Source organism: Salmo salar, chromosome ssa17, assembly GCF_905237065.1.
Source record: "Salmo salar chromosome ssa17, Ssal_v3.1, whole genome shotgun sequence".
Taxonomy (NCBI): Eukaryota; Metazoa; Chordata; class Actinopteri; order Salmoniformes; family Salmonidae; genus Salmo; species Salmo salar.
In genome coordinates, this window is record NC_059458.1 from 55,324,822 (window position 1) to 55,344,650 (window position 19,829).

Below are 19,829 nucleotides of genomic sequence, written 5' to 3' on the forward strand. Positions count from 1 at the left end.
TCCATTAAAATAACATCAAATTAATCAGAAATAGTGTAGACATTAATGCTGTAAATGACTATTGTAGGTGGAAACGGCTGATTAAAAAAAATAATAATAATTAGATCTACGTAGGCGTTCAGAGGCCCATTATCAGCAACCATCCCTCCTGTGTTCCAATGGCACGTTGTGTTAGCTAATCCAAGTTTATCATTTTAAAAGGCTAATTGATCACTAGAAAACTCTTTTGCAATTATGTTAGAACAGCTGAAAACTGAAACTGAAGATCTCATACAATGCTGTGTACTACTCCCTTCACAGAACAGCGCAAACTGGCTTTAACCAGAATAGAAAGAGCAGTGGGAGGCCCCGGTGCACAACTGAGTAAGAGGACAAGTACATTAGAGTTTGAGAAACGGATGCCTCAAGTCCTCAACTGGCAGCTTCATTAAATAGTACCCGCAAAACACCAGTCTCAACGTCAACAGTGAAGAGGTGACACCGGGATGCTGGCCTTCTAGGCAGAGTTGCAAAGAAAAAGCCATATCTCAGACTGGCCAATAAAAATAAAAGATTAAGATGGGCAAAAGAACACAGACACTGGACAGAGGAATATTGGAAGAAAGTGTTATGGACATATGAATCTAAGTTTTGAGGTGTTTGGATCTCAAAGAAGAACATTCATGAGACCCAGAAAAGATGCTGGAGGAGTGCTTGATGCTATCTGTCAAGCATGGTGGAGGCATGGTGGAGGCAATGTGATGGTCTGGTGGTGGTAAAGTGTGAGATTTGTACAGGGTAAAAGGGATCTTGAAGAAGGAAGACTATCACTCTATTTTGCCATGCCATACCCTGTGGACGGCGCTTTCCTCCTACAACAGGACAATGACCCATAGCACAGCTCCAAACTATGCAAGAATTATTTAGGGAAGAAGCACTCAGCTGGTATTCTGTCTATAATGGAGTGGCCAGCACAGTCACCGGATCTCAACACTATTGTGCTGTTGTGGGAGCAGCTTGACCGGATGGTGCGTAAGAAATGCCCATCAAGCCAATCCAACTTGTGGGAGGTGCTTCAGGAAGCATGGGATGAAATCTCTTCAGATTACTTCAACAAATTGACAACTAGAATGCCAAAGGTCTGCAGGGCTGTAATTGCTGCAAATGGAGGATTCTTTGACAAAAGAAAAGTTTGAAGAACACAATTATTTCAATTAAAAGTCATTTATTTATAACCTTGTCAACGTCTTGACCATATTTCCTATTCATTTTGCAACTCATTTCATGCATGTTTTCATGGAACACAAAGACCTTTCTAAGTGACCCCACACTTTTGAATGGTAGTGTACATATGATATGAGTAATGTAAGATATGTAAACATTATTAAAGTGGCATTGTTTTAAGTGACTAGTGATCCATTTGTTAAAGTGGCCAGTGATTGGGTCTCCATGTAGGCAGCAGCCTCTCTGAGTTAGTGATTGCTGTTTAGCAGTCTGATGGCTTTGGGGGTGCCACACTCAGAGTGCCCTCACCACCTCCCTGTAGGCTGTCTCGTCATTGTTGGTAATCAAGCCCACTACTGTTGTCGTCTGCAAACTTGATTGAGTTAGAGGCATCATGAAGCCTCCAGCTTGATGATGAGCTTGGAGGGAACTATGGTGTTGAATGCTGAGCTGTAGTCAATGAACAGCATTCTTACATAGGTATTCCTCTTGTCCAGATGGGAATGTGCAGTGTGATGGGGATTGCATCCTTCTCTCAAAGCACTTCATGATGACAGAAGTGAGTGCTACAGTGCGGTAGTCATTAGTTAATCTTTGCCTTCTTGGGTATAGGAACAATGGTGGCCATCTTGAAGAATGTAGGGACAGCAGACTTGGGTTGGGAGCGATTGAATATATCCGTAAACACACCAGCCAGCTGGTCTGCGCATGCTCTGAGGACGCGGCTAGGGATGCCGTCTGGGCCAGCAGCCCTGCGAGGGTTAACACGTTTAAATGTTTTACCCACGTCGTGAAGGAGAGACGTGAGGGCGGGCTTTGTATGCCACGTCGGAAGTTAGTAGCAGTGGTCGAGTTTATTACTCCCGCGCGTAGTGCCCAAGCCAGACTGCCCATACAGACAACATTCCGGTCTATCTGGCATTGTGTGTTCTGCCTGTGGCCGTACAGCAGTTTGTCTGCGGTAATGATGGGTGAGAATGACCCTGCGGACAGGAAGAGGGCACAGCCAGATCCACGTTGGGCAGATGGATGTGGTACCATGTTTGTTTGACTCTGACTCACTAGTGTGTCTCTGGGGAATTAACTGTGTTCACCCGGAAGGTTCCAGTTTTTGTTGTTGCCTTGAATGCCCTCTCTCGTTCACCCCTCCTTATCGCTCTCGCTCTCTCCCTTTTCTCACACCATCTCTCCTCCTTTCTCCATGCTGTCTCTTGAGTCCCGACTCCCACCCAGCCAGCCTCTCTCTGATGTAGATTCATCATGTTTAAGAGAACCTCAGGGATTATGGTGGATTAGCAGTGGGCATTAATGGTTATGTAAAATCCAGCATTGTGATTTGCTGGAATTAGAGGTGGGCTAGAGTTGGGGGTGTGGTTTGGCCCGCTGGTGGAGAAGGGCAGAAGGGGTGAGAGAGTAAGGGAAAGAGTCAGGCTCAGAGAGCTGGGACCTGGCAGTGCTCCCTGTTGTGAAGGGGAGGAGAGAGTACTCAGTTTGGAGGTGGAGTCAGCTGTGGCATTTGCCCAAACCCTAGGCACCTCACTTAGCCAGAGGGTCTTAGTCTGCCTGGCTCTGCCTGCTGTCTGTCTGGTCCGTACCCTGCTCAGTCTTCTCCTCTTGATCTCTCTGGTTGCTCCTCCACCTGGATCTCAAAATCCTGGACTTGGTTCTCTAGTTCTGTGGCTCGCACACCCTGTGTTCCTCTCGGGATGTCTCTCTGATTCTCGGGACCTATAGATCTCGAAGCTATATCCCAGGACTGGGCACCATGTAGTCTTCCCACCCCCCCATGCTGCCGCCACCGCTCTGTGATGATGTTCTGTACCACCTTCCTGTCCTCTCCCTCTGAGGACCTATCTGAGGGGGGAGGAGGAGGAGGGGGGATCCATCCGGGAGGGTGTCTCTCCACCCTCCACTGCCTGATCCTTCCCCAGGAGGAACTATATGCGCCCCCCTCGGACCCTACCAACCGCCTCTCGCTGCGCCACGGGGACCAGGCCTGCAGTGTGGTGGGTGAAATGCTGCTGGACGTCAACATGGCAGCTATCAGCGGGTGTAAGGGGGACAGAGGGGGGAGGAAGGGGGACGGAACTCCCTGTGACTGTAGTCCCTCAGTCTCGCCCTCTGTCAGAAAGAGCCCCCGTGGGGACTCGAGCCACAGAGGTAGGTGGCTAAGGAGTCAGGACACATGTCCGTAGAATTCAGTTTGGTTTGACCACTATGTGGGTGTCACAGGACGTGTGAGCCGCAGGTAGTGGCAATATTATTCAGTGTGAGGATTTCACACACATCTCATCCAGTCAGTGTTGTAGTGGTTTTTCTTGTCTGCTGTGTGTTGGTTAGCAGACACATCTCTCTTACTGGCTGTCCTAAGCCTAATGGGAGGCATTAGAGAGGAGAGGAGATGGTTGTACATCAGGAGTGCTTAGTGAGAATGTAATGTGATCACAGCAGCAGATAGTGTGTTGTGGCGTTGGCTCAACTCTCCAGGTGTTAAAAGGCAACCCGCTGTCTCTCCCCGTGTGCCCTCTCATTGAACTAATTGGAGAACGTGTCAACGATGGAAGTAGACCTCATTAATGAAATGTCAAAAGTCTCTATTGTAATCAGTGTGTTAAACTACCTAGATCTGAGACTCTGGTCTCCCCCAGACCAAGACTCTCCGGGCCGGTTGCATTGTGGGTACTGTAGTTCTGACTCTCTTCTGCCCCCCCCCCAGGCCCGGCCCTGCCCATGGCCACGGTGGACATCAAGAACCCAGAGATCAACACTGTGTCACGGTTCCACGGACACACCTCTCACATTAACAACATGGTGAGCACCAGCTTCAACAACAACAACAAGAAGGAGAAGAAGGTGAAGGGAAAGAAGGGCAAGAAGCTGACCAAGGCAGACATCGGAACACCCAGCAACTTCCAGTGAGTATTCCATTCTAATGTATTCCTCTCTATTCTGTTCTATATGATTCTGTTATATTCTGTTCTGTTTCATTCTGTTCTATTTAGGTGTATTTTGTTTTTAAATTCTGCTCTTTTTTTGTGACACCTGAGTAGTAAGGGTCATTCACAAGCCCACAGTGTGGGTTGAATCCTCACATTAGATTTGTGGGGAACATCTAGTTACTCACTGTGATGTCAAGTTAGGATGTGGCCCGTTGGGGTCATCTGGGGGGTATTGCATGGCTAATGTCACTGCCATGTGTTAATGTGTGGCAAAGAGTTGATGGGACTTTTTAATCCTGGACATATTTGTAATCCCATGTAATATGTATCTGGCATGATTGATGCGAGGATTATCTGTCCCGTGTTTTTAGGACTAGGACACTGTGGTAGTCAATACTATAGTACTGGCTTACTGAAGTAGTGTAAACCAGGTGTATTTAACCAGGGGTCCACACTCAGGTACTGCAGGGGATCTGTGAAAATAAATACACACACAGTACCAGTCAGAAGTTGGGACACACCTACTCATTCAAGGGTTTTTCTTTATACTATTTTCCACGTTGTAGAATAATAGTGAAGACATCAAAACTATGAAATATGGAATCATCTAGTAACCAAAAACGTTTTAAACAAATCAAAATATATTTTAGATTCTTCAAAGTATCCACCCATTGCCTTGATGACAGCTTTGCACACTCTTCTGACAGTTTTGAAGGACTTCCCACATATGCCGAGCACTTGTTGGCTGCTTTTTCTTCACTCTGCAGTCCAACTCATCCCAAACCATCTCAATTTGGTTGAGTGATCGTGGAGGCCTGGTCATCTGATCTCAAATATTAAATCTCAGCCGTCATAACGCTCAGGAAGGAGACGCGTTCTGTCTCCTAGAGATGGACGTACTTTGGTGTGAAAAGTGCAAATCAATCACAGAACAACAGCAAAGGACCTTGTGAAGATGCTGGAGGAAACGGGTACAAAAGTATCTATATCCACAGTAAAACGAGTCCTATATCGACATAACCTGAAAGGCCACTCAGCAAGGAAGAAGCCACTGCTCCAAAACCGCCATAAAAAAGCCAGACTACGGTTTGCAACTGCACATGGGGACAAAGATCGTAGTTTTTGGAGAAATGTCCTCTGGTCTGATGAAACAAAAATAGAACTGTTTGGCCAAAATGACCATCGTTAAGTTAGGAGGAAAAAGGGGGAGGCTTGCAAGCTGACGAACACCATCCCAACCGTGAAGCACGGGGGTGGCAGCATCATGTTGTGGGGGTGATATATATATTTTCAATGTTTTTGAATATCACTAGCAACAAAAGAATAAACACATTTTGAATTAGCAGTATCTTTCTATCCACCTTTTATTTCTCAACTCCTAATATTGAGCTAATGACAGTCTCTGGAGTATCTGACATAGCCTATTCGCAGGTGCTTTTTCAAAGCCTGACAATGTGGCGGGTGCAGTGTCCAAGTCAAGACATACATTTTTGCCAACACATGATTCACCCTTGTTTAACCAGCTAAACAGCTGCTCTTAGCGAAAATGTGCTTGGAGTTACCTTTCTAGCTAGGCTACTTTTTAGAGTTTACACTTCCTCTGTGTGTCCTCTCATTTCCTGAGTATAGGGTTTGGGGTGTGTGTGTGTGTGTGTGTGTGTGTGTATAGTAGGTAGCCTATGTGATCATTCCCTCAGGCTCTGTACTCCTCTCTCTGATCATGTGTTTCCTTCCAGGCACGTCGGCCACGTCGGCTGGGACCCTAACACAGGCTTCGATGTAAGTATGACTGACTGACTGGGTTCTGACTGAGGAGATGTTGTCTACACTGTAGCATCTGGCTAGTAGAGTCATCCCCCTACTTCTAATGGTATGGGAAGATCCTATGTGACCTGGGATCTGCCTCTTCTCACTTCAGTGGTCTAGCTAGCCTCTGTCATATAACGTATGGGACATTTTCAAGTTTTAATGTCGCATGCGCAAGTACAGTGAAATGCCTTTCTTTCAAACTCAAACCAGTAGGCCTGGACAGTGGGATGGTTTCTCTGAGGATGTGTATTACTGGGAGAAAGAGGGGAGGGAAGGAGAGTGGAGGGGGGGGTTGTGTTTTTATCCCCCTTACCAGTTGTTTATTTCTGAAGGCATGCTCGTCAGACGTGATTCTCCTCAGAACTAAATATGAAATATTATGATATCTCTCCTCTCTGCAGAAGTCACTGCCAGCCCAGGCTTACACAAGGAGATTTCACATTCTAAACCTGTTCCTGCATAATCCTTTCAGTTGTTTCCAAATGAAGGATGATAAGTAATTATTGCGTGGTGTTCTACACGTACATCGAACAGACGGGAACCCGGATGATTTGATGACATTTCTAAAATAAGATTTCAATGATTTTGAGTTTCTGAGCTTTAATACTTTAAAGAATTTAAGTGGAGAGAGAGATGAGTGAGTTTAAGAGGAAGAGATATAGAATGTTTTAACATGGTTCAACAGGAAAGAATACCCCTTACAGCAGTAATTCATTACATAAAAGAACACAACCTGAATTACATAAACTAAACTGTTGTTTTGTGTGTCTGCCCAGAGAGCTAGAGTAGTGGTTTAAACTAGATGAGATATAAACCTGTGTAATATAGTTCTGTGGGAATATAATCCCACAGCCTTCAATCCACTCTACCGGTTGGGCAGTGCCAACCTGGCACAGTTCCCCTCAGCCACCAGGTGGCGATGCAGGGGCGCCAACGTCAGAGCAGTTTATCTGAGAACATGAGACCACCAGCTCTGACATGTGTTTCTAACCGAGTAGTGTTTTATCCCAGTGACGGTCTAACTCATTGAGGTTCAAACTAAGTGAAGTTGTAACCAATTGAAGTTCTGAGTGAAGTTCTAACTGATAGTGGTTCTGACCCAGCATTGGTTCTATTCCTGTTAGTTTCTTTTCCATCATTTCAGTGTGGTTCTAACCCAGTGTTCTCTACTCTCTCCTCCAGTTGAACAACCTAGACCCGGAGCTGAAGAACCTGTTTGACATGTGTGGCATCTCTGAGGCCCAGCTGAAGGACAAGGAGACCTCCAAGGTCATCTATGACTTCATCGAGAAGAAGGGAGGCGTGGAGGCAGTCAAGATCGAGCTCCGCAGACAAGGTGTGTGTGTGTGTGTGTGTGTGTGTGTGTGTGTGTGTGTGTGTGTGTGTGTGTGTGTGTGTGTGTGTGTGTGTGTGTGTTCTGTGTTTTGTCAGAAGAATATCCATAGTGACTGACAAACAAGTTGCCTTGTAGCCTAAACTGTGATGGTGTCCATATAGATTGTTTAGTGCTCTAGGGTCTAATGTTCATCGTGTTTTCCTCAGGTCCTCCACCTCCAAGGTGGTGTGGTAGGTTGGTTTATCTCTGCATGGTGCTGCTGTGGCATTAACCTGACTGGGAAGCTGTCTGATAGACTAACTCTGACCTCTGGAGGACAAAAGAGTAGTTCCATCTCTGTCCCAAAGTCTAACACAGGGTTTCCCAAACTGGGTCCTGTGTGCACGTCTTGTTTTTTTGTTGCCCTAAACTTTGATTATTTGAATCAGCTGTGTAGTGCTAGGGCAAACACCCCCAAAATATGCTCCCAGGAGGGGCCCCAGGACCGAGTTTGGGAATCCCTGGTCTAACACAGGGGCGCACAACTCAGGCCCTCGAGTTCCTCAGGACTGATGCCCTTGAAGACCAGGGTGTCTATCCACAAAGTGTCTGAGTGGGAATGCTGATCTAGGCTCCGTTTTCTCTTCTAGGTCATAATGAATAAGATTGTATGGAAAGAGTCTAGATCAGCACTCCTAGTCGCAGACGCTTTGTGGATACGGACCCATAGCTGTGCAGCCCTGGGCTGGATCTAACATGTATTGACCTTGACAGACCAAACCAGGAGTCAGTTTGCAGTGTGCTGAAGAGACGTTTGCCTTATCTTGACTTTAGAATGTCAATGCTATGCTACCACAGAGCTTTTGTTTGAGTTTCTGGGTTAGTTGAGAAGAATAACATGAAGCATAGCTGTCCCTAGTGGCTACAGTCATTACTGCATGCTGGCATACCAGCAATTGAGCTGTATTTGTTGCTGCCTTTTCTCCTGAGGTTCTTCTAGATTTTAAAGCATGTTGTGAAGTGTACAGTAGGCTCAGTGTGTGTGTATATATGCAATAGTCGATTCCATGCAAAAATAATTTATCTTCTCTCTGGTCCAGCCCCCCCACCCCCTCCTTCCAGAGGTGGACCACCACCCCCTCCCCCACACCAGACCTCCGGCCCCCCGCCCCCACCCATCAGGGGAAGGGGTGCGCCTCCCCCTCCTCCCCCCTCCAGAGCGCCCACCTCAGCCCCACCACCACCTCCCCCCTCCAGAACAGGCATGGGAGCACCACCCCCACCCCCAACCAGAGGCCCTCTGCCCCCTCCTCCCCAGCCTTCCCTTGCCTCCCTGGCTCCCCATGCCCCACCTCCTCCCCCGCCTCCCTCCTCCGCCCCAGCAGGTATGGGTTCCGGAGCACCCCCTCCTCCTCCCCCGCCTCCCGGCCCTCCTCCCCCACCCATGCTGCTGGAAGTTGATGGAGGGGGTGGTGGTGCTGGTAAGCCCTCAGCCCTGTTGAGCCAGATCAGGGAGGGGGCTCCGCTGAAGAAGGTAGAGCAGAAGGAGAGGCCCGTTTCCACCAGCACCGGCCGAGACGGTCTCCTTGAACAGATACGACAGGGCAAGCAGCTAAAGGCTGTGAGTGGACATTACCTTATACACTACACTCTAACCCCTATGCCCATGTTCCCTAGCTCCTACCTCAACCACTAAAAGCCAATTTATGATTGCTCCGGCATTGCGATCCAGATGCTGCGTACTGAGGGTGTGATGCAATTGCAGAGCTTTATCAAGCTCTGTACCGCATCGCCTTGGGCCTCCCAAATTTTGTAACAATGTGGAGGGCTCCGTATTGTGCCGTATAACTCTGCATTGACATGATTGGTTGACGGTAGGTGGGGGCGGGAAGTCCTCTATAAACACAAACTCACTTCCTTGACATCTTCCTTCACAACAGGAAGTATGAATGGCCTGACTTCTACAGAGGCCGTAGCGCAGTAACTGCTGTACGGCCAATGCAGCTGTCGGCTTGACCACGCAGCCCCTTCACACTTCCCCTGTTCTAGTGATACTAGATGCACATTCCCCTATACTGGAGCGTGTTGACTGGTGTGTATTCCTGTGTGTTCCAGGTGACTGACGAACCAGGGTCAGGAGGACCCGCCACTCCATCAGCCGGCATCGTAGGAGCTCTGATGGAGGTGATGCAGAAGAGGAGCAAAGCCATCCACTCCTCAGGTATACACACACACACACACACACACACGTCAGATACGAGGCTGTTGTTATATTCATACCAATGTATTTTCTTTGTGTCTCTGTCCCTAGATGATGATGACGATGATGATGAGGAAGAGGACTTTGAGGATGATGATGAGTGGGATGACTAGTGACCCCCCCCTCCCCCGGATGACTATGACAACACTACATTGTTCCTAAATTGTTTTTCTAAATCTTATTCAAATGATAATGTAAATGTTTTATCAATTTGCTGTATATTTTTGTTGCCTTTATGCTTTTTTTTTTATTATTATTCTGTGCAATACCTCATTTAATCTGTAAAGGTTTGTCATGTTATCTTTCTGTAAAGTTCTTCTCTCCTGCATTAACATTTTTTTATGTCAAGTTTCTCTTGATCTGTAGATTTCAGTCAGTGACTGGAGGGAGAACAAGTGAACAAACTGACAGAGCCCTTAATGTTATAGTTGTTAAAAATCGAGAACACTATTTTCATACCCTTCTCTTACTTCATTTTTACTTATTCAAAAATCCTAGTTTAGCACTCTTATTTTCTTACGAAATCAGCTCTGTTGGAATATTTAGTCCCATTCGCTGTCGATGGTAAATCGACTCAGAGTTTGTATTTTTGCACGAATTGAAAGAAGAGGCTCAGTACGTGAATACAGAGCAGTATCATGGCTGTATCTGCAACGTTATGCTTTAAAGGATATCACTTCAATTATCCAATACTGTCAACCCGTACACTACAGTAGTACACACACACACAGCTGTCTGCTCTGCGTTTCGGTTTGTTTCATCAGTTACAATACAGTATACTCTACAAACATTTGTTTTACTGTAGCAATCAGCCGCCTACAGTTATTTGTTTGAATCAGGTCGATGCGGATGCAAAGCTTGAGGATGAATTAGTTTTGTCAACTTAATATGACATCTGAACTGTTCCACTAACAAACTGTCCTTCAGAACCAGTGAACCACACTAACACTCATCTACCATTGACACTAACCTGTCTCTACACAGAGGGATACTGCTTTCTCATTGGGGAAGGGAACCAATGCTGTTTTTTACAGTATCGCTCTGTATGTTTTCACGGTAGTGAAACTCTGTTCAGTAACCAGGATATATGGACCTCAAACCTTCAGAAATGAGGTTGGAAGAATAATGGACTATTAAATTGTACACTCAAATAAATGTTAATATTTAAAGCGACGCTCTCCTGTTTTCTGTGGGATGGATGTGAGTATGATGTTAAATATGACCAGCCTTTGTACAGTAGGTGTACCGTACAATAAGTGTTTGCTTGGGCCTAGGGTTGTTTTGAGCGAGAGCAACTCCTGAGTGTTTACTTGTTTTGATGTTTGAGCGCGTTAAAGGCGTGCACGGGGATGTGTGCGTGCATGTGCACTAAGCCCTCTGGCAACGCTTCCATCAGTAGTGAGTGATGACCAGAGCTCTCATCACCAGCAGCTTGGCATGATTGAGCAGACAACAGCTGAGACATATTCACATGGGGTCTTTGAACGGTCCATATAGCATTTAATGAATAGAGCAGACTTGACTCTCTTATATGCTACAGAGCTGTCTGATCTACACTTAATATTTCTATCTGACTGTCCAGTGATGTTCCACGGCCTGTCTGAATACCTGAATAACCCCCTGGTATGTCTGCTCCCACAAACTGATCTCAAACTGAAATAAGATTGCCTGCATTGTTGATATTTATATTTAATAGTAGTTGGGTGTTTATTTCAATCCGTTCCAGGTGATGCGTGTGTAACTATGCCAAAGATGGAGTGGGTGCAGCAGGGTAGAGCGTGTCCTGTGTCCTCTCCCTTGTGCGCTTTGGTAAGCCTGTAGGACCAGCGTCCCCTATGAATGGTTTACGAAAGGGGTTCTAGCAGGTATGTCACAGTTCCAGGCCCCTAGCACTGTGGAATTTACACCTGAGCAGTGAGCTTGGCACCCTTAGTGACAATACACTGGGGACAGAGCATGGACATAGCAACAACGGGACTTACTGTAGGACAGGTGGCATGGCAACAAGGGAACGACTGCTTAATGGGAACACATGGACATATGGCACAAGTCCATGACAGCCACTAAATCTGAGTACTGGAATGCTTGCTGCAGGCCTGTAGAAGTGTGATGGGAGGGTTGGACCAAGTAGTGGGAGGAGACAGTATTAACAGCTGTTAATAACTTTGGTTTCAGTGTGGCCTATGGCCATTGTCTCTCAGTTCCCAGTACTCATCATGTTGGCTAAACCCACACATTAAACTGCGAGGTCGAACTGAGTCCACATGACATAACTCATGGACTATTTGTAGTGTGTATGTAGAAGAGATTAAGCTGGAATGATTGAATAGAGAGATACAGAGGGCAAATGATTTGTTTATGTTTTAAATGTATGAAAATAGTTTGCCAGGAAGTGGGATTGGAAAAATAACTCATGACCTTTCAGTAGACAATTGTTATTTTACCAATCTGCCAGCTGCGTTAGGGTCATGTGTTAAGAGTTATCAATTCTCTCCACATCCTCTTATGGCTGTTTACACAATCTTTTTTTTCCTGACTGTCCACACAGTTTTATATGTGACCCATGTCAGATTTGCACATTCACACTGATGCAATGCTCATTTTCTGTCACTAGCTAGTTTTCCATCCAACTGGCGACAGATTTTCATGCGAATATTCTAAAATCCGGATAAAGAAAATATGCGCAGTTTCCACCAAACAGACTAGTCGGGGATAAAAATCAGTGCGTGATGACGTTGTGTGCACACAAAAAAGTACATTTTCGCACTAAATAAAAATCTCTTGCCAACAGCTCGCAGATGCAGCGCGTTTAGGCTACATTTTATTTATTTAACTAGGCAAGCCGGTTATGAACAAATTATTATTTACAATGACGGCCTACCGGGGAACAGTAGGTTAAATGTCTTGTTCAATGGCAGAACGACAGATGTTTACCTTGTCAAAAAAACGTGTTTTTGCAGAGTTTTGATGTCCTTTCCAATTCCATGTGGGAAGCTAGGATGGTTATGCCAAAAGCATTTCAGTTTTGTGTTTGCTTTTAACAGCTGTGGGGTGGATTTGGGACCATACCAGAAAACTCTTCCAAGACACATAAATGCTCAGGGGGAGTATTAGGTGGTCCTCTGCTACATTCACTGAGTATAAACGACATTAAGAACACCTGCTCTTTCCATGACAGACTGACCAGGTGAAAGCTTTGATCCCTTACTGTCACCCTTATTAAATCCACTTCAGTCAGTGTAGATGAAGAGAAGGAGACTAGTTAAAGATGGATTTTTAAGTCTTGAGACAATTGAGACACGGACTGTGTATGTGTGCCATTCAGACGGTGAATGGCCAAGATAAAATATTTATGTGCCTTTCAACAGGTTTTGGTAGTAGATGCCAGCCACACCGGTTTGTGTCAAGAACTGCAACGCTGCTGGGTTTTTCAAGCTCAACAGTTTCATGTGTGTATCACGAATGGTCTACCACCTAAAGGACATCCAGCCAACTTGACGCAACTGTGGGAAGCATTGCGGTCAACATGGGCCAGCATCTCTGTGGAAAGTTTTCGACACCTTGTAGAGTCCATCCCAACGAATGGAGGCTGTTCTGAGGGCAGCGGGAGGGGGGATGCTGTCCGACAGGAAGATGGATATAACTTTTTGGCTTTTGGACAGAATCTTTTTGCCAAAACCTTTTAGGACTGAAGCCAAAGGACAGTAACTTTAGAACATTACATGTTGTAGAGAATCTTTTGGACAGTCACAGTACCTTTTCAACAGTACCATGGTTTAAGCAGCAATAAAACACCATAACACTTCATTGTGTTGTTACTTTTATCTTCATGTTGAATTCATATAGTATATTCCTCACACACCAAATACAATATTTACAATTATACAAAAAAAGGTTACCTCAGTAAACAATTTAGACAATTTATATTTAATGCCTTTCTGCAAAAGCATACAGCATAAATACATGTAAAAAATATATGAATTTCAGATTTTTTTTTCTCCAATAGTAAAGATGTTATTACAGTGTTCATTTCCAGTATCTTCTCTGAGGAAAGTCCCGTTCAATCTGAACATATAGTTTATGTGTCCTCAGTAGTCTCAGGGGGTTCCCTGTGTCTTCAGATCAGCTAGTCTCTTCATCAGGGACAAAGACAAACTTCCTCTGTGGAACTTCCACCTGCAATTAAAAAGACAACGATTTCTGTTAAATAAAACAGGATTTATTTTCTTATGCTAGGTTTCTCGAAAACAAAAGATTCCATGAAAGCTAGAGCTATGTCAGAGAGAAATACATGTGAGCAGAAAAAAAAACATATATTCCGTAGCCTAATATTGTCCAGTCCTTCCAGGATTTTGTGACTGCATTGTTTGCAAAATCAACAATCCCCAACATATTATGCAAGGGCTTGCAAATTTGATCATCCACCGCACTATTACCGCATCTAACAGTCAAATCACCGCAATATTACTGCATAAAACTGTCCGATCATCACACTACAAAAAGAAGGCTCACAATTAAAACCATACTTTTACCGCATAAAGTGGTTCAATCAAGCGCATTTTTGTGATAAATTGGGCAAAACTCATCACAAAATGTCAGAAATGCAGCAGCAATATCTAACATTTTTGCTCTCAACTATAACAAAAATCCCTCTGCGCTTTCCTTATTTACTCTTTGTTGTCAGAGTTCGTTCTGGTACTGTGAGGCCTTTCCCGTTTCCCTTATCATAGCAGCCGTCCAACAGTCCTATTTTTAACTCTAGTTAAGTGGCAGGCATTCACAGCCTCTAGACCGTAACCTTCTGAGGGCAACCAGGATTTTCCACAGTAACAACATAACAAGCAGTTACCACACATTAATGGGCCCACAGAAACATTAGAGACTAGACTACTCTCTCGCTCCTTTCTCCTTCTTTCTCTCTATCTCTTTATTTATCCCCCCCCCCCCCCTCTCTCTCTCTCTCTCTCTCGGCCTGTCTTAGGGACTTCAACCAAGGCTTGTGTTGTGTTTGGCTTTGCTCAGACATACCACAGCGCTTAATGATGGAAAAGTGTCATATGATCGGCGTCCATCGTAAAATAACATGTCAACCACAGGAGATGACTCAGATAGCGATGTTCCTCTGTCACCTGTCTAAATCACACTGACCTCTGAGGTATGTGTTCCCTTTGACTGTAGGAATCCACCCTAAGGTTCTCAAAGCACAACCTTATTTATCTTTGACCGTTTAGACCAGACACTTTCTCTCAACCATTTTATATGAGTTGTCTTTGACATTTTCCAAGATGACGTAGTGTCTCAGTCTGCTGGCTTTGTCACAGAAAGAGACACTTTTCCAATGCTTTTTTCCAATGCTATTTGGCTGGTGGTGAAGAATTGGAGCATACCGTGTCTGTCCAGGAATACCCAGCCCGTCCAGGAATAACCAGCCCAGGATACAGCTAGAATAGCCTCCATGTTGGTAAGGGCCAATCGTTTTTCCTGGCTATGTGACCTGGCCAGAAAATTACTCTGGGTCCTAATGATGATGTATGAGACTAGGAACTCTCATAGGTGGTGTCTCACCAGCTGACCATCTTTTACCCTTAAACCCTTGTTAACTCTTATTGGCTATGCATGTACACATGCACGTACATGTACTCACATACACAATCTCACCTTTCTGAGGGAGCGGACACTGGCGTTGCGGATGGAGTCCATGAGCTGGTCGTGTGACGAGCGCAGTGGAGTGGGTGGCCTGCTGTGCTCCTGTTCTCTCTTCTCTGCCACTGGCCGCAGAGCGTTCTTCAGCTCCTTCAAGATACTGTTGGTCTCTTTCAGTCCTTTCTTCCCCTTCTTCCCCTTCCCTTTCCCTTGCTTCTTAACGACCTCCTCGTGGAGCCTGATCACCTCCGCTATCTTCCTAGTCGGCTTCTTCTTCTCTGCCGGGGGCTGGCATGGCAGTGGAGGGGGTGGGGGAGGAGGTGGGGGAGGCGGCGGGGGAGCAGGAGGGGTCTGTTTTTTGGGGAGTTTGGGGGATTGCCAAGGCGACACACGCGGGGAACCGTAGGGTGAAGAACCCGGAGTGGCCTTCAATAGAGCAGTGGTACGGGGGTTAACGGCCCCCTCGGGCCCCGCCTGCTGGTTCTGTCTCTGCTCCTGCAGGCGTTTCTGTCTCTGACGGTCCATGTTACGGGTCAGGATGCCTGTCATGCTCATCCGGGGGCCTGGCAGGTGGAACTGGTAACCCAGCTTGATCAGGGCGTGGTTCTCCCTCAGAATCTTCACCATCTCCATCTCCACCTGACAGAGAGAGAGAGAGAGAGAGAGAGAGAGGGATTGTGAGTTTGTGCTTTTACTATTGCCTGCAAATGTGTGTTGAGCAGCTGCATCAAGATCTAAAACCAAGTCCAGACTGACTGACCTGTCCTCCACACATGTGTCTCTGGTTGTGGAAGCGTAGCTCAGTCAGGGTGCTATTGCTAGGCAGAGCCTGAACCATAGCCAGAACCCCTTTCCCTGTCACATAGTTGGACTCAATGTTCAGGCTGATGATGGAGGAGTTTTCGCACAGCGTCTTGGCAATGGCCAGCGCCACGGGGTCGTCAGCATGCGTGTTGGCCAGGCTAAAGACACGCACGTGTGTGTTGGAGCGCAGTGACTCGGCAAACTGGATTAGAGTGTCCTGTGAGATGTCCTCGATGTTGTTGAGGTTGACCTCTTTGAGCTCAGGGTCGTTATTAAGGACTCTTTCCAGGGCCTCGTCGACAACTGTTGGGTTGCCGTCGGCGTTGGGGTCAAGCGGAGGTGGGGGCGGGGTTAGTCTCATAGGCTCCACCCTTGGGAGTCTCAGGAGGCTAGGGGAGGAGATGACGACTGACAGCGGTGATGGAGGACCAGGATCCTTTGGGGGCGCTGCTTCAGGCCTTTCCTCTTCTGGCTCCTCTTTATCCTCCTCATCCTCTGTTTCAGTTCCCTCTTCCTCACTCTCCTCTTCCTCTTCTTCTTCTTCCTCCTCTTCCCCTTCATAATCTTTATTTTCTTTCTCGTTCTCGTCATCCGCCTCCTCCTCTGCTTCGCTGTTGCTTTCTGTCACGCATTCTTCCTCGCTCTTTTTGGCATCATCATCGTCATCCTGTTTAGACATAAGTTGTAAATCTCTCATTAATCTGACTCAGACACATGGTCATGTTCTCTTATAACTGTATTATGTATAAAGTTAGACCTAAACAGGATGATTTGCATTTTTTTTGTGTGAAGGTCCTAACTGGTTCTCCGTTGTACAAGAAAGTGATCATTATTGAATAATGAAGCTTCTTAATTGGTCAAAGGTTATCCATATAGGTTATCCATATAGATCTGAGAGTAGCAAGCTAGTGGAGTTCAGACTCTCTCCTGATCACTGACCTGTTTGGGGCTGCTTGCTTCCCCTCTCTCATCCTCCAGTATCCTCTTGGTCTCCTTCTCCCAGTACTTCAACAGAGAGTCTCTATTGAAGGTGCCAGTAGGGGTCTTCTCCGTCTGGTCCCGCTGTCTCAGGCCGATGGGCACGTTGGCATCAGGGTCAATGTCTGCCAGCTCCATCTCCAGCTCTGCTAGCTCCTCTGGGCTGAGAGAAGCCAGTAGTTCATCCTCATCCACATCCTCATACTTACTCAACTCCCGACGGTACCCAAAACCGTTCATCGCTGAAGAGGTTGGCCCCTTGGCCGGGCTCCAGGTAGATGGGGCTCTGTGTGCCGTACGAGTCCGATCAGGATGGGATCTTTCTGGGATAGGTTTCTGGTCAGTGTGGAGTCTTTCTGGAGGTGTGGGTCCAGTCAAGTTCAGTCTCAGCCAGTTCTGTTTGTCCTCTACTACTTCAGTGAGAACAGTACCAGTGATGTGTGTGCAAGGGGCCTAGCTGGGGTGTCTGTGTCGGTGGTGTGTGTGTTGAGTGTGTGTCCTGTTCTCCTCTCTTCTAATCTCTCCAGCTGCTGCAGAGGCCTTAAGAGAGGGATCAGTGGAGTGCAACAAAGCGTCGGACCATGATGCACAGTGCTTTTTTTGGGAGGCGCTGCTCAGAGAGATAGACTAGAGCCACAAAAAGCATGTGAGCTCAGAGAGCAGTGCGGCCCTGGTCAGGCCTGTCAGCGGATCCCAGCAGCGGCCACATTGTTCATGGCCAAAAAACCAGACCCAAGAGAGACCGTCAGCGAGTCATAGAGGCACATAACGACAAGCAGAAACACAGAGACACATAGCAACATGAAAACACATATTTACACACAGAGGGACATCACATCACACATAGAGAAACCCACAGACATAGAAAGACATTCAGACTCAGAGACCCACACCATGACATAGATGTGTCTCAAATAGTACACTTTTCCCTAGGTGGCTCTGTTCAAATGTAGTGCACTACATAAGGAATATGGTGTAATTTCAGATGTGCCTCTAGTAAGGACCAGATAGGTTGGTTATCTCATAAGGGACAGAGTGAAGTAGGCTGTATTGAAATTGTTACTTTTCAAGTGTCTTTATCACCAATCGACATTGTTGTGTGACACCACTGGCCTTCCCGTGGGATTAACTACTACAGATATCATTTACATTTTAGTCATTTAGCAGACGCTCTTATCCAGAGCGACTTACAGTAGTGAATGCATACGTTTCATACATTTTTTCCGTACTGGTCCCCGTGGGAATCTAACCCACAACCCTGGCATTGCAAACACCATGCTCTACCAAATGAGCCACACGGGATATCATGGTTTCTATGGTAACATGTTTCTATGGAGCAGACTAATATAGCAATAATGTAGTAGTAGAGCTGTATCTTTTAATAATGGGCTTTGATTTAGTAAAATGGTTCCTGGAATACTGGGAATAACAATAGACGATTGCGTCAGTGGGCTTTTTTTAAAAGAGGGTTATGTTATCATTTTAGGCTTGTCAGAGTAGAGTGGAGGAGCTTCTCTGAGAGCTGGCAGACAAGGCAGCGGGATGTTCTCTATCTCTGCTATACACTGCTGGCTTTGGGCTTTTAATCAGACCTCGTTATACAGCACCACTCTGTCTGACTTAATGAAAAATAGTATTTGGTTGGAGAACAAAAACGGTCTGTTTATCTAGTCACTTTAAACAATGCCACTTTATATGATGTTTACATACCTTACTCATCTCATATGTATATACTGTACTCTATACCATCTACTGCAACTTGCCTATGCCGTTAGGCCATCACTCATCCATATATTTTTATGTACATATTCTTATTCATTCCTTTACACTTGTGTGTAAAAGGTAGTTGTTGTGAAATTGTTAGATTACTTAGATATTACCGCATGGTCGGAACTAGAAGCACAAGCATTTTGCTACACTCGCATTAACATCTGCTAACCATGTACAGTGGGGGAAAAAATTATTTGATCCCCTGCTGATTTTGTACGTTTGCCCACTTACAAAGAATGATCAGTCTATAATTTTAATAGTAGGTTTATTTGAACAGTGAACAGAATAACAACAAAAAAATCCAGAAAAACGCATGTCAAAAATGTTATAAAATGATTTGCATTTTAATGAGGGAAATAAGTATTTGACCCCTCTGCAAAACATGACTTAGTACTTGGTAGCAAAACCCTTTTTGGCAATCACAGAGGTCAGATGTTTCTTGTAGTTGGCCACCAGGTTTGCACACATCTCAGGAGGGATTTTGTCCCATTCCTCTTTGCAGATCTTCTCCAAGTCATTAAGGTTTCGAGGCTGACGTTTGGCAACTCGGAACTTCAGCTCCCTCCACAGATTTTCTATGGGATTAAGGTCTGGAGACTGGCTAGGCCACTCCAGGACCTTAATGTGCTTCTTCTTGAGCCACTCCTTTGTTGCCTTGGCTGTGTGTTTTGGGTCATTGTCATGCTGGAATACCCATCCACGACCCATTTTCAATGCCCTGGCTGAGGGAAGGAGGTTCTCACCCAATATTTGACGGTACATACCACCGTCCATCGTCCCTTTGATGCGGTGAAGTTGTCCTGTCCCCTTAGCAGAAAAACACCCCCAAGGCATAATGTTTCCACTTCCATGTTTGACGGTGGAGATGGTATTCTTGGGGTCATAGGCATCATTCCTCCTCCTCCAAACACGGCAAGTTGAATTGATGTCAAAGAGCTCCATTTTGGTCTCATATGACCACAACACTTTCACCCAGTTGTCCTCTGAGTCATTCAGATGTTCATTGGCAAACTTCAGACGGGCATGTATATGTATTCTTGAGCAGGGGGACCTTGCGGGCGCTGCAGGATTTCAGTCCTTCACGGCGTAGTGTGTTACCAATTATTTT

At 45.8% G+C, this 19,829-nt stretch overlaps 2 protein-coding genes across 7 annotated transcripts in view; one reads left to right on the plus strand and one right to left on the minus strand.

Annotated features, from left to right (window-relative positions):
- LOC106576110 (neural Wiskott-Aldrich syndrome protein) overlaps window positions 1-10,695 on the plus strand; it is a 33,156-nt gene extending 22,461 nt beyond the window's left edge. For 4 of the 6 annotated variants that reach the window (XM_045699737.1, XM_045699736.1, XM_045699738.1 and 1 more), the window contains 7 exons: window positions 3,920-4,118; window positions 5,879-5,921; window positions 7,134-7,287; window positions 7,494-7,517; window positions 8,367-8,887; window positions 9,382-9,487; window positions 9,578-10,695. In XM_045699737.1, coding sequence (XP_045555693.1) covers window positions 3,920-4,118; window positions 5,879-5,921; window positions 7,134-7,287; window positions 7,494-7,517; window positions 8,367-8,887; window positions 9,382-9,487; window positions 9,578-9,639 — 1,109 coding nt within the window. In that variant the 3' untranslated portion in view covers window positions 9,640-10,695. Of the gene's footprint in view, window positions 1-949; window positions 3,364-3,919; window positions 4,119-5,878; window positions 5,922-7,133; window positions 7,288-7,493; window positions 7,518-8,366; window positions 8,888-9,381; window positions 9,488-9,577 lie in introns of those variants that run through there. The other 2 variants (XM_045699741.1, XM_014152998.2) reach the window with 2 other exon arrangements.
- Window positions 10,696-13,333: 2,638 nt separating this feature from the next.
- LOC106576111 (leiomodin-2) lies at window positions 13,334-18,282 on the minus strand. The gene is made up of 4 exons (XM_014153002.2): window positions 16,913-18,282; window positions 15,930-16,640; window positions 15,185-15,808; window positions 13,334-13,702 (listed from the first exon to the last, which is right to left on the minus strand). The coding sequence occupies exons 1-4, from the start codon at window positions 17,189-17,191 to the stop codon at window positions 13,649-13,651; spliced, it is 1,668 nt and encodes a 555-aa protein (XP_014008477.1). The 5' UTR covers window positions 17,192-18,282; the 3' UTR covers window positions 13,334-13,648.
- Window positions 18,283-19,829: the final 1,547 nt, after the last annotated feature.

Bases quoted from the DNA above. Each gene is read 5' to 3' on its own strand.
- LOC106576111 (XM_014153002.2), bottom strand. From the start codon at position 17,191: ATGAACGGTTTTGGGTACCGTCGGGAGTTGAGTAAGTATGAGGATGTG. The intron at 15,809-15,929 runs GTCAGTCAGTCT...TCTCTCTGTCAG, and splicing joins GACACATGTGTGGAGGACAG to GTGGAGATGGAGATGGTGAA. The intron at 13,703-15,184 runs GTGAGATTGTGT...TTTTAATTGCAG, and splicing joins GTGTCCGCTCCCTCAGAAAG to GTGGAAGTTCCACAGAGGAA.